This window comes from Clarias gariepinus, chromosome 19, assembly GCF_024256425.1.
Source record: "Clarias gariepinus isolate MV-2021 ecotype Netherlands chromosome 19, CGAR_prim_01v2, whole genome shotgun sequence".
Classification (NCBI taxonomy): domain Eukaryota; kingdom Metazoa; phylum Chordata; class Actinopteri; order Siluriformes; family Clariidae; genus Clarias; species Clarias gariepinus.
In genome coordinates this window covers 15,698,495-15,712,103 of record NC_071118.1, presented here as the reverse complement: position 1 = coordinate 15,712,103, position 13,609 = coordinate 15,698,495, and the positions used below count along the sequence as shown (strand labels likewise).

The 13,609-nt window shown below is 36.9% G+C and overlaps 1 protein-coding gene across 3 annotated transcripts in view; it reads right to left on the bottom strand.

Annotated features, from left to right (window-relative positions):
• The window catches only part of rictorb (RPTOR independent companion of MTOR, complex 2b), a 39,753-nt gene that overhangs the window by 21,280 nt on the left and 4,864 nt on the right, over window positions 1-13,609 (bottom strand). For all 3 annotated transcript variants that reach the window (XM_053478129.1, XM_053478130.1, XM_053478131.1), the window contains 14 exons: window positions 11,547-11,611; window positions 11,302-11,433; window positions 8,699-8,762; window positions 8,015-8,141; window positions 7,756-7,925; window positions 5,165-5,232; window positions 5,003-5,070; window positions 4,800-4,882; window positions 3,815-3,902; window positions 3,610-3,700; window positions 3,030-3,096; window positions 2,510-2,590; window positions 2,320-2,420; window positions 241-406 (listed from right to left, as the gene is read on the bottom strand). In XM_053478129.1, coding sequence (XP_053334104.1) covers window positions 241-406; window positions 2,320-2,420; window positions 2,510-2,590; window positions 3,030-3,096; window positions 3,610-3,700; window positions 3,815-3,902; window positions 4,800-4,882; window positions 5,003-5,070; window positions 5,165-5,232; window positions 7,756-7,925; window positions 8,015-8,141; window positions 8,699-8,762; window positions 11,302-11,433; window positions 11,547-11,611 — 1,371 coding nt within the window. The remainder of the gene's footprint in view (window positions 1-240; window positions 407-2,319; window positions 2,421-2,509; window positions 2,591-3,029; window positions 3,097-3,609; window positions 3,701-3,814; window positions 3,903-4,799; window positions 4,883-5,002; window positions 5,071-5,164; window positions 5,233-7,755; window positions 7,926-8,014; window positions 8,142-8,698; window positions 8,763-11,301; window positions 11,434-11,546; window positions 11,612-13,609) is intronic.

Sequence of the window (13,609 nt, the reverse complement as noted above, 5' to 3'; positions counted from 1 at the left end):
AACTTAAAGCGGCAGCCATTTTTACATGAATGTTAATGACATTAGACTCTGGTCTGAAATTGAGCATTTGGACATCACTGCTAAATGTTAATCAAAGTAAATACTTTAATTTTTAATCTGCATGGTAATTAAACATATTAACAGTTTAATTATCAGTGTGAAATTTGGCATTTCAGCGCATGAGGTAAGGTATTTTCTTTAACCTGGAGCTTAAAAAAAATGAAGATTTGCTCTCAGTACCTTAATGACATAGATGTCCTTCTGGGGCCGCAGGTGCTGGTCTCGACAGTACTGGGCTGCAGCTGACTTGCGAACAATGTGATCCAGGTAAAGACTGTTGGGTTTGGCACCTCGCTTCTTCCTCTCATGGAAGCGCTTTAGGTAGTTTACTGCAGCACTTGCACGTCTAACACAGCACGAAGCAAAAGACAGAAATAGAGGGAGAAATCCTCAAAATTACCTTTGATGCCTTCTTGTATTAAAATCACATAAAGAACTTAACTGCTTTATACCAGTTCATGCTACTGACAGGAGAACAATCATCAAAATATATCACTTATTACAATTAGCTGACTAGCTTGATTTTAACAAAAAATAAACATGGGATCTCTGTCTTTGTTTTTGCCCAATTTGGCTGACAAATGCAGGTTAAAAATTACTGGAACCTGCAAATTATTGCTTATGAGGAAAGGTGAATGCAACCTAATTACGCTCACCTGCTGTTCATTATGTCCTTAGTTTCTTGTACAAATGTACCTCAGTGTACAACTCACATTGCTACACTATATGGACAAAAGTATTTAGCCAAACCTGCAATGATATTGTCTCTCAATACATACATACATACCTTAATATGCAGTTGGTCCCTTTTTTTACAGCTATAACAGCTTCTACTCTTCTTGCCTGAAGCATTACGATTGCCCTTCACTGGGGAAAAGGGGACTGACACCTGAATTCAATAATTAACAGGTTTGGCAAAAATACTTTTGCCTATAAAGTGTATGAAGAATTAAATAATGCAATACTACGCAACAGTTAGTTCTAACAGAGTAATCTGATTGAACAAGTGATGATAATAGATAGTAGCTGAGACCTTTAACTACATGCATCACTCTGCCTTACAGGTATTTTACTGTAATGACCGTTAACTACAACAACTGCAGTTTGTGAGTGTGTGTGAACAGACAGTTGTTAAAATTTTGTTTTTTTTAATTTTTTTATTTTAAGCTGTACAAACCAAGTGTAGCTTCGCACAAATACCACAAAAAAAATCCTACACTGCATGAATCCTACATTGCATGAATCCTACATTGCATGAATAGGAAGAATAGTTTATGTAGGCAGGTCTGTATTAGAGAGTTCTAATACAATGGATGGGACAATTTTATTTGCTCTTCTGATAATTACCATTTTGTCTGCCCTGAAACCCAGACTAACTGCTACATTAGTGTTCTTTTTTATTTTATTTTTTATTCATTTTGGTGTTAAAAGGAGTATTGAGGCTTAGAAACACTTTTAATGCATCTCCAGGTCATTCAATCATGCCATTTTAGTATTTTTTTTTTTATGATTTTAGGTAACATTCTTGGGGTATAGACTGTTGTTCTGGGACTTCCACCTCAATCACACAGAGTGAAGAAAACAATAGGGATGCACCGAAATGAAAATTCTGGGCCGAAAACGAAATTTTTGGATGCACTTGGCCGAAAACCGATACCGAAACCAAAAATGGCTTCATTAAAAAACATGTTTAAAATATTTTCTTTTTGTTTGTATAAAAAAAAATTTGCATATTGCAACTTTGCTGTCCTCATCTGAAACTTTGAAGTGCTTCCAAACCGCCGACATACTCCGTGTTTGATGCGTAATGACAGCGCGAACGAGACGGGAGGATGGGAGAGGCGTGGCGACAATTTCGGCTTTTATTTTCGGCGCTTTCTTACGTTTCGGCCGAAACCGATAATGCTATTTCGGCCGAAAATTTTCGGCGGCCGAAATTTCGGTGCATCCCTAGAAAACAATATTGCTCAACAGCTTTGTCTGGGGTATTTATGTAATAAGAGCTTTTACATCCAACTTATATGGCTAATTACAGAGCTTTTTCTGATGAAAAAGGAAGAAGGGCTGTTGTACTACAAAGTTCTGCAATATTGAATATCTATTAAAACAAATTACTGTTTAATTATGGGTTATACCCATTTACATATATGTATGAAGGTGTATGTGCGCGCGCGCATGTGTGTGTTTTTTTTTATTAGGGCCTGCTTTGTCCCAGGCCATATGAACAGCAGCCGTACTTAAAACCATGAGAAGACTTACAGCCGCTTCTCCTGAGAGATGTCGAATGAAGCCGCCATGTTCATCAGAGTGGGCAGGCAGTGTAGGTGATGGCTGTGGGAGTGAGGGAGGATGGTGTTGGCCTGCAGGAAAAAGAAGTACAATTCACTGACTCAGAAAGGAATGCAGAAGAAAGTCATCATTAGCTAATAAAGTAAAAATGAAAAGATACCATGTGCAAGAGTTCTCCGAGGAGGATGGTAGCACATACAGAAACACTATCTTCACTGCTTGTGACAACTTCCACCAACCCCTGAGGACAACCAGGTTTAGAGGGGGAGTCAGTTATACTAGAGAAAGACTGCTGATATTTGAACTCAACAGCCACAAAAATACCCCCCCCCCCTCTTCCTTCAGTGCTTCCTCTGAAGCTCCGCCCGACAAATTCATGGCAGCAGATTGCCAGGGCAGCAACAAATTGGATTGCACAGGAATCGGTTTTCACCCCACAAACAATACTGCTTGCCAGTAGACTATGAGGAGATATTAGCTGAATTTGACAAAAGGTTAGTTAGATTAGAATCACTGCCTCCTTTTTTAACTGAGCAAGCATTGCATATGTAAACATTTTTATTGTTGTACAATCTTCCCTGCAGTCAAAATATTCAGAGGACTTCTACTTTTAACACTAAAAAAAAAAAACCTTAAAGTACATTTCACTAAAGTGTCAAGAAAAAAAGAAAAAAAAATACCTCTAAAAGTCCACTATTAATGAAGGCAGACAGTACAAGTGCAAGGTAGTTATCCATCAGGTCAGGCCTATAGAAACATGACAGAATATAATTATCATAATTTTTTTATGACAATGTAGACATTACAAATCTTTGTCAGTTGACTACTGATACTATTAAGTATTTTTTTATATTTACATTTTTTAATACAAATAAGTATCAGTCAAATTTAATTTGTGTACATTTTTACACTCAAACAAAAAAAAATGCAGTCTTTGGATAGTGCTAAAACCTAACCATCTATATTTCACTGTAAACTTTTCTTAACTGAAATTAAAATACAAATTCTTTATTAATAACTCATAGTGAGCTGGCAAAATGGATAAACTGCAATACGTGTCTTTATGAGTGCAGCAGCAGTCTACAGGATCCAAGTAAGATTATCCACTGAAGAAAGCATAAGCCATGAGCATAAGTTGTGCATTTCAAAAGGCAATTAAATTTAAAATAAGGTTCACAACCCTTTGCTATGATAGTACAAGATTTCTCACTCTATCAGCCCTGACACTTATACACCTCTCTCTCTCTCCAAAGCTCTTACCTTGACCGTGCCCGATGAGGGAGGATAATTTTGGCTTCTGAGGCCACAAAGCCATCCGACAGCCTCCAACTGTCTTGAAATCTACTAGGATCTACAGAGAAAATTATTATTTCTATTAGGAGTCCTATTACAGACAACTTTACTTGAACAAATTATAAAACATCAGTAGTTTCTGTAAACCACATTGTATTATGTCATCACCCACCAACACTAAGAAGCGCTTCAATGAAGTCTTGGGTAACTACAGGAACTGGGAGTCGGAAAATGTCATACAGCACGTCAAGAAGCCCCTTCTGTTGAGAAATAATTTAAAGCAGATTAAAAAATATATTATTACGGTCAGTATAGCATTAGTGTCCCATGTGTATATATGTACTGCAATGTCAATCATACATCTTTTCACAAGCTACCTGTTTGTTTTATATCTCTTGCCCCAAACTTACGCCCATTTGTTATTCTCCAAACCATTACCTCAGCGTTAAAAGCACACAATTCTACCCAGTGTCCTTGTATGCTGTAGCAGTTTAATTTACCTTTACAAAAGGGATAAGCCTAAACATGTTCCAGCATGACAATGCCTCTAAGCACAAAGTGAGTCCCATGAAAACATCAGTACCTGAACTCACTAAACACTTTGAATGGAACAATTCACACAGCCACACTCTGATCTAGTAGAAAACTTTGCCAGAAGAGTAGTGGTTAAATGGTGTATAGTAGAGTGCTGTATTATAACAGCAAAACTAGATATTTAATTGGATTTTCAAAAAACACATACGAGTGTGATATTAAGATGTCAACAAACCTTTAGCTGTACTATGTAGTAAACTGATCCTAACTACATACTCGTCTAAAATTAGCTGAATCAAAACACACGCTGTCAGATTATTAACAAACTATAAACATTTTCCATTTACTGAGACAGAAAGCAAGAGCCCTGTGTCAACATCTATTTCAGTCTGGAATCTCCAGAGAGGTTATTAATGAGAGATGGGGAATGGAGTGTGGCTTTCAAGGAGAAAGTTAATATCGGAGAGTTTAAAAGATTGTCAGACCTTCCACATTCATCTCATCTGCTGTTCATGTTTAAAGTATTATTTAAAGTTCTTGCAGATTTTTTTGGTTGACAGCTCTAACATACTGTTTCTATGAACAATCACTTCTGTCACCTGTGAATACCAAGTACTACATACCCTCACTTCAATATTCGGTATACAGAGAAGGCCGATAAGAGACTGGATGCCAGAGCTGCCTGACTTGCAGAGGTTAATGATGCCTGTATGGAGACAGAGGTTATAAAAGAGTCACGGGTTTTACACTAGCTAAAAGTATGTCATAATATAACTTGATAATGCATTGCATAAACAGTTTGAAATCATACGTCTAATAAGCTTACCAGACCACGAGCGGAAAGAAGCAACGATGGACATCTTACTAGCCAGAAAACGAGCCTCTCTGTCCTCCCTAGTGTAAAGAAAAGGTCAAACCAAGGTGCAATTCAAACAAACAAAAAAGGAGCGTTTAATAGCCAATGGCATGATTGGAATTGTAGTCTTACTTAAGCTGTGCCTCTGCTGTGTCAGGATTGTGTCTGTAGTGGAAGTCTGTGTAAGGTGCCAGGATTTGCTAAGGAAGGAAATAAAAAATAAAAAAAAAAGTCTGAATTCTGATTTACAGGTTTCAGGCCCTATCGTAACCTGAGGATAACATATCCATATTATAGTCCATATGTTGATAATCACCCTTGTATTTTTAATTCTGAAGTATGTACATCTGAAGAACTCGTTATTTTCCTTTAAATGTGATAATTCGCTGTAAATTTCTTGTAAATATCTAATATTTGTACCCTGTGCAGCGGTCACACCACATTTTTACCTAAAAATATTTTCTCCACTTTGAAGCAAAAACTCAGACAATGAATCATCATTTTTCTTTCAGCTTATATGACAAACACTAACAATGGCTCATGTTCTCTGAATCTGGCAGACTTGATTCACTAAGTGTAAAAAAAAAATAAAAATGGAAGGACTGATTATTTCAATGGCTGTTAAGTTGCATGACTTACATATATATCAGCAAACACAGATGTCTGAAGCATTAAAGTGCGTTGTATTTACTAATAAGTGTTTCCTTTTCACCTAGTTTAGCCAGGTATAACCTGCTGTCTGATTTAAAGGAGGAGTTTCCCTGTCCATGCTGCCAAACAGATAAAGCCATGAAAGTCTAAAGTAAGAAAAAATAAGAAATATATTGTGTTCCAGAACATATTATTGTCAGTCAGCAATAATTGTAATAAAGAGCTAACACCAAGCAGTAATGTGAAGTGCCATTGATTAATTAAGCAGTTCTCAGTCTGTGGTGAGAGCACGTAAAATACTAACACTGAGAGCCCAGCATGACAGAGCAGCCAGAGACTTTTCACATTAATTTACAGCCCAACAGCTTGCAAATGATTCCCTAAAGACTAATTAAAAATGGTTTGTATTCTGAATCCACACAAACTGTAACTTGGACTGTACAAAACTGTAAGAAATTTTATTGACTGGACCTTAAATTTTAATTCTGTACCCCTGGCATATTACAATTTAGAATACAGTGGCCATTTAAACAATTTTTATTCATGTTCATCTTGATTGCTGTTTTATCATCAAAAGCGTCTTGGGTAATTAACTACGTTTAAAGGAGTCATACGGGCCTACATGCACTTTTTCAAGCTGTTTGGATTGAAATGTGTGTTAGGAGCTGCCCAGTGATTTTCTTTTCATTTATTAAATTAATTGCTCCTACTATAGTTGATTGACACTGATGTTTTAGCAAAGACCCGCCCCGAGTGAGAAGAAGCTGTCGGCCATTGTTTTTCGCCACTGGAGCAAAATGTCGCCTAAGCGAGTGTGGTGTACAGTTGTTGGGTGTAATAGCAAACACAGCAGTCGTCATTCACTACCGACATCTAAGCCGCTGAGGACGCAGTGGCTGAATTTTGTTTTTGAAGCTAACATCCCCGCCAATCTACCTAAATGCGTTCATGTTTGCGCTAATCATTTTTCACTAGACTGCTTTATAAACGCGGGTCAATATAAAGCAGGTTTTGCTAGGAAGCTGCTCCTAAAAAATGGATCTGTACTAACGCTTCGTGTTCCTGCTTCATCACACTCACCAAGCCTGGTGAAGATTTCTTTTTTTATGAATCTTTGCAGATCGCCTTTTCTAATAATCACGATGAATGTGGAGTGTAAGTTAACTTACACTCTCATAGAACATGGTTATGTAGTCTTCTCTATGTACATCTGTCTCTATATAATCCCTAATCGCCCGTTTATAATAAACAATGCATTAAGGTGATTGTCTAGTTGCAAACTGTGTACGTAGTCGGAAAACTATATTATGCTTACCTTTGTAACGTTGGATGGTTTATAACGATGTCTGTCAAAGATTAAGAAGTCATGTAAACACATCAGTAAACACATCGAGTTCGTATCTCTTTTGTAAGCTTCTCCGCTTTTGTTGTTGTTGCTCGCGGCAGCGTAACAGGCCGTTAATTCATGCCCGTGCAGTGATAGGAAAGACAAACGGGTCGATGCATATCCATTTTTTTTATTTCTGCGTTGTCAGGCGATATCACAAACTTCCACGTAGGTTCCGTACTTAAATCAAACCAAAAACTACTTAAGAAAACAGGCTCAGGCTCTATATTCCAGCTTTTTCCAGTTTGGACTGCATTACCCACAAAGCATTGGCCGCACTGCGTTGTGGGCAATGCTTTGTGGGTAATGCAGTCCAAAGCATTGCCCGCACTGGACTACACTCCCGTGGCTATACCCAACGTGCGTTGTGAAGACACGCCCCACAGAACTGGGGAGCGGGCTCAGCAGAGATCATAAGCATTTAAAGGAGCATGTACTGAAACAGGTTGCTGAGACCACAACCATTGAGAATTTTTAATTAAAGTATATTTCAAACTTTTCATTAGGACCCTAAAGAATCATATTAACATTTAAAAATGGGGCTGGATGACCCCTTTAAAGTAAGTGAAAGATGATTTGATTTTCACAATACAGACTGCGTTTTCTGTTTCATGTGTATGTCCAGCTCTATTTAAAAAAAAATGTAGGTCAGGTTTTTTGGAGTTAGAGAAATAAAAGCATGTACCTCCAGCTCAACGTCTGAGCGCACATACTGCCGTGTATGAGGATGATTTAATAAATGCAGGATGGTGGTCATTAGTGCCTCATTGATGCGGCTAAGTTGACAGTCGATCACATTCTTTAAGATGGTCTTAAGTCCACCACGCCGAGCCACGATCTCTGGGTTCTTCAGTGCTGCACAAACGATATACATTACCATACCAATTAGGCAGAAGGAAAAAAAAAAAAACAAAGCATATATGTGTGGCCATTTATTTACTCACCAAGTTCACATATAATTGCGATGCAGGCGCGCACCATTCGGTCTCGCTCCTGTATGCCATCGTTGCCCACGGCGATAAGGGAGTTAGTGATGGAGCTTGGGAAGAGCTGAGCATTCACAGTGATCATCTGAAACAGCAATAAGAAAATTGTTATACTTTGTAATGCTCTTATGGGCTTATATTAAATAAATTCAGAGAATGAGTGGAAAAGAGCAGGAAAAAGACAATAAAATTAACAAAGTCAACAAATGGTGTAAGGTGAACAAAGAGTAAAATAAATATTATGAATTTTATCTGCCCCAGGCTTTTTTCTCTCTCGATTTAAAATATAAAACTTCTGCAGCATTTAAACAATTTAATCCACAGAGGACTTTTTCTTTTTTCAATGAATTACTCTAATGGGAAGCAGTGTGTTATTACAGAAAAATAATCTATGCCGGGGTGATGTGTTGTGGACCGTTTAAAACTATTAACTGATCCAAATCATCCAGAACACTGCTAAACAAAACAGCCCTTAAATGTTTTTTACATTTAAACAATTATTGTACTAGCAAAACCAGTTAGTTGTAGTACTCACTAATGCTTAAAGCAATGCAAACAGTGTGTTAAAAATGATCAATGCAAACATTACTCACTGCACTATTTAAATAGCACCATGAGTAAAGAGTTAAGTTAGCTACTCACCTTCCTCACCAGCCGAAGTGCCTGAGTTCGCTCTACCTCATTGCTCTGCTGAATGTCAATGCACCTACACACCCGCACAATCAAACATAGACAGGACAGTGTGTCATACTGTGCTCTATACAGCTCTGTTAGCTGTGAGCAAAAACAGAGATTCATCAATTACATCACACATGTGCCTAAGCTTTTACGAAGGTTTAGAATCTTTTCAGGTCTGGCAATTATTATTATTTGATTTCTATATATTTGCATTTAAGGTGGTAATATGTTAAAGTTCTTCTATAATCCAGCAGGTGGCCACACACTTTTCACACACTGGCAGGCAGTGCAGCATCCTGTGTGGTAAGTTTTTTTTTAGAATTATAACAAAAATCAAATAGGATATTTATAAAATTGTGATGCTAACAGAATCGCAAAACAAATTGAATCAACACCTAGGTATACTGATAATCTCATTTTGCCGGTCCCTGGTTAATCCCATCCCTACTGTACATACACAAGAACCAGTGATTTGCAGTGTCAAACCTGCTGTAATAGAAAATGTAACAATTTGAATTAGAATAAAAAAAAAAATCAAAAACCGGTGGTATCAAATGTCACTGAACTAAGCATCTCTAAAAATTAAGGTTTTATTATTATTATTATTACTGAACCGTGTGATTACTATTGGTGTTTATTGATATAGAGGCTTTCTTAATTTCATGAAGCCACATTAGTCCTGTATAAAAGTCAGGAACAGAACATTGATGTACAAGACATAGCACCTGCTGGAGGATATAAAATGAGTTAAGCTGTAGAAGGTTCTGGAGGATTTACCCCAGGCTTGTGATAAGGCTGAGAAGTTCACCCAAGAGTGCCTTTTTATTTGAGCTGTATGAGGCATGCTTGAGACAGGAACATCGCGTTCAGAGATGAGCTGCCGCTGCGGGGTGAGATGTGCTCAAGGGGAACGCGGTGTTCCTGCTGCATCGCTGAACTGCAGAACCTCACAACCCTCACACTGATCCTAACTACAGCTGACTCCTCATGCTAACACACACACTCAGAAACAAATCACAATTGTATTTTCTAACTGGAGCTGATTTAGTCTTCATGTAGAGTAAGCTACAGAGGATGAATTTCTATTGCTACCAACAACATGCCTCTAGAAGAAAATATCCCTACTTCTCACTCTGTGGAGACTCGCATGATGAAGATTACGACCATCCGCTTATATGTGGGTGAACCTACAGTATAATTATAACCACTAGATAATAATTACTAGCATATTAAATAAAATTTTTACTTCATAGTGTGTATGGAATACCTGACACCAAAACTATTTGCTCTCACACTTGCTAGTTTTATTCTCCAGCTTTTTCAAAAAGAAAACTGAGTGACTTAAAAGTACAAAAATTCATCTTTTTAGTGGAAAAATATTTATGATAAAAATGTAATTACCAATATTCCAAGGCTTCCATGTAGCTATTGGTAATAGCAAATGTAAGTTTACCAGTAAGTGATGTGCTGCACAATTAATCATGTAAAAATCTAAATTTCTGGCTGTGCAATTATTTTATAATGGTTTTCTCCTCATAATCAGCCATACGCCTTTATTTGATATGCATTACTGAAAATGAATAAAGCCCAGAAAGGAAGCTGGCCTAACTAGTTAACTAACTAATAAGCTAGCTAGGACAGGTGGGAATGTTATGGTTATGGTTTAAGTTTTTTAACTTAACTCAGCTACCAAGCTTTTTGGGCTTATATCGCCTTCTCTTTTTGCCACTGTCGTGACTGAGGCTCTTGTCTGTGGATGTATTTTTATCTATCCAAACAGATTTGTTTCTCATAACAAGTGCTTTACTCACCCTCATACTCAACTCTGAACCTGAAGATTGTTATATTTAGTCTGGTCAATGTATTTACTTTAAACATTATTATCCTACACTGAGAGCATTACTATTAATTAATGAGTCTTAATTATTTCATCTTAAATTATTTCCATGTTAAGAAAATGCTCTATGAATGGGGAAAAAACCTCCATCCAGCATAATTTAGCTTTAATCTATAAATAATTAAAATGTTAAAAGTGGTAGTACAGATAAAAACTTTGAGTCATGGTGTTATAAAAGTGTTTTTTCCTCCTATACCAGAACAGGTAGCCAATAATTACATTGCTTTATTATAGATAAACTTGTCACAAAATGTTGTGCAATGTCCACAATGTTAGTTCCTGTTCTCACCTACATTATAGCAGCAACAAGCAGTCTTTTCTCATCATCGCGTCTCACTTTTTCTTCTCTCTAGATGTCCTGAACACTTTGTTATACTGCTTACACTGACAATTCTTTTCATAAAATGTCCATAAACATCAGTGGAAAACCTGACATGATTACATTGTGTTCTTCCAATTTAAATTATTTTATTTCTATTATTATTTAAAAAATTCTAGAGCAAAAAGAATACCTGTTTATATAGTGATTTTTTTTATAGTGACATCAGTTTGTTCACTTCTGATCTAGAGGTCTTGTTTATTGTCTAGATTTTTTAACCTAATTAGGCTGGATTATAAAATAAATGGCTTTTTAAAACACTGATTATGTGTTGGACCGATGCAGACACACCTGGAAATCAGGTAATCCACTCGGAAGTGGAGCACCTTCTGGAGGATGGTGCTGTCTCTAATCAGGTAGCGGAGAGCTCGTAAACCTGCAGCTCGTACCTCCTTCGCTTCATTAAGTAGAGCCAATCGGAGGCTGGCAAACAGACAAGATCCAGATATTTTAGACAACTCAACAGCAGTGTGCTAGATCTCTTATTGAAAAACAAATAAACAAAAAAATATATATATCCTTGATGCAAGACTCACCAGATGATGATCTCATCATAAGTAAAGCCAAACTTCTCTTCTGAATGGCCAACATGGCAAAGGAGCTGAGTGAGATATGAGATTCATGTTAGTACACTTTATATAATAATTCTACATAAACAAATAAACTTAATCATAGGTGTGTCATGTTAGGTTAGCGTTCTTACTAAAAAGGCAGTAACATTTATAGTTCATTGTTACAGTTCATAGAGTAAACTATCTAGGTAAATCATAAACTAGGATGATGGTGGTGTGATTACAATAGCAACACAAGTATGAATCATGAAAATTATTTGAAATATTTATTACAAGATACTTTTTTTAGAACCTAGGGAGTGACATGTTTCAGAAGTGATATCCATTAATTAGAAAAAAAACAGCTATACGATAAATGTTTTACATAAAGCTTTAAAAGTTTTACATTTAACTGTGTCACAAGTGTTCTGGGGAAAAGTGCTTAAAGAAAAGAAAAGGTGCTAAAACAATCACAAATGTTTTTTGTAGAAATCACTAAAAGGTATTAAGCACCATCATATAAACTAAACAATGTTAACTAAAGACAGAAATAATGTAAATAATGTGTTTGAAAAAGAACAAGTAAACTACAAATCCTAATTTTGTTTAAAACGTTTACAGTGGAACCTTGAATTACGAGTACAATTGATTTAGGAAGTGGGCTCGTATTCCAAAACACTCGAAATCAAAATTTCCCATAAGAAATAATAGAAACTCAAATTATTCGTTCCACAGCCCAAAAAATAAATATGTAAAAATAATTAACACAAAATATAAAATAAAAATGTAACAAATTAACCTGCACTTTACCTTTAAAAAAAAAGGGTTAAAATAAATCCCGACAGATAAATGTTTCCATTTATGCGCGCATGCGCTATGTATGTGTGAAGCTAAAGTAAGGACCCCCTCCCTCTCTCGTCTTATACACCCTTCCTCCCTCTTTTCACATATGCACGTGCACACACAACGGAAACACTGTTTTATTGGTAAAATAAACAAGAAATCTTTTTAATGACACTCGATTGAGCGACACACTAATGGAATCACTGATGTAAAGTAAAAAAAAAAAAATTTTACTTGCATTTTTCCTTAGAAAAGAATAGTGAGAGCAGTGTTTCTGTGTAGAGCAGAGAGAAAGAGTGTGTGTCTCTATGAAGGCGAAAGTAGGAGGGGTCTGTGTGTGCGTGTGTGTGTGTGTGTGTGTGGGGCACGGTGTTCAATGATGCACGCACGCACACAAACACAAAGAGCAGGCTGATACAGAGAGAAAAAATGGATCTTTAACTCTAAAACCTCTCTAATAAGACTTGCTTTAGCTTTACACGCGCACTGTACACACACGCATACAGACACAAAATAAAAGATTTTCTACGCATACATACGTGATCACAGTGTTATAGTAAACAGTACACGCATGCACGGATGTTAATTATACCAGTAAAAGACGCCCACCAAGACTCAGCAGGGGAGACGATTACCCACAATTCCGCAGCGCAGGTTTCACTGTATTTACAAATCATGCACAAGTCACTGACTTTCAGGTTGGACCACAGCCAATAATCTTATTTATCAGCAGAGGTCAGTCATGAACTGTGATTAAAGTGCTCAAATCTTCATTTATGACTCTTTTACAAATAATCATGAAAGAATTCATGGGGTATAACTAACAATTTTCACATTATTATAAATAATTTTAAAAACATTGGCTCATATGGTCGTCTTCTTTGTCTTTCGGCTAATCCCTTTCAGGGGTCGCCTTTCAGAATCATCTGCCTCCATCTAACTCTATTCTCTGCTTTCACTTTTCTCACCCCAACTAACTTCATGTCCTCTCTCACTGCATCCATAAATCTCCTCTTTAGTCTTCCTTTAAACCTCCTGCCTGGCAGTTCCAACCTCAGCATCCTTCTACCGATATGCTCACACGATCTCTCCTCTGAACATATCCAAACCACCTCAATCTGGCCTCTCTGACTCTCTTGACTCCAAAACATCTAACATGGGTTGTCCCTCTGATAAACTCATTCTTGATCCTATCCTATGGAGTG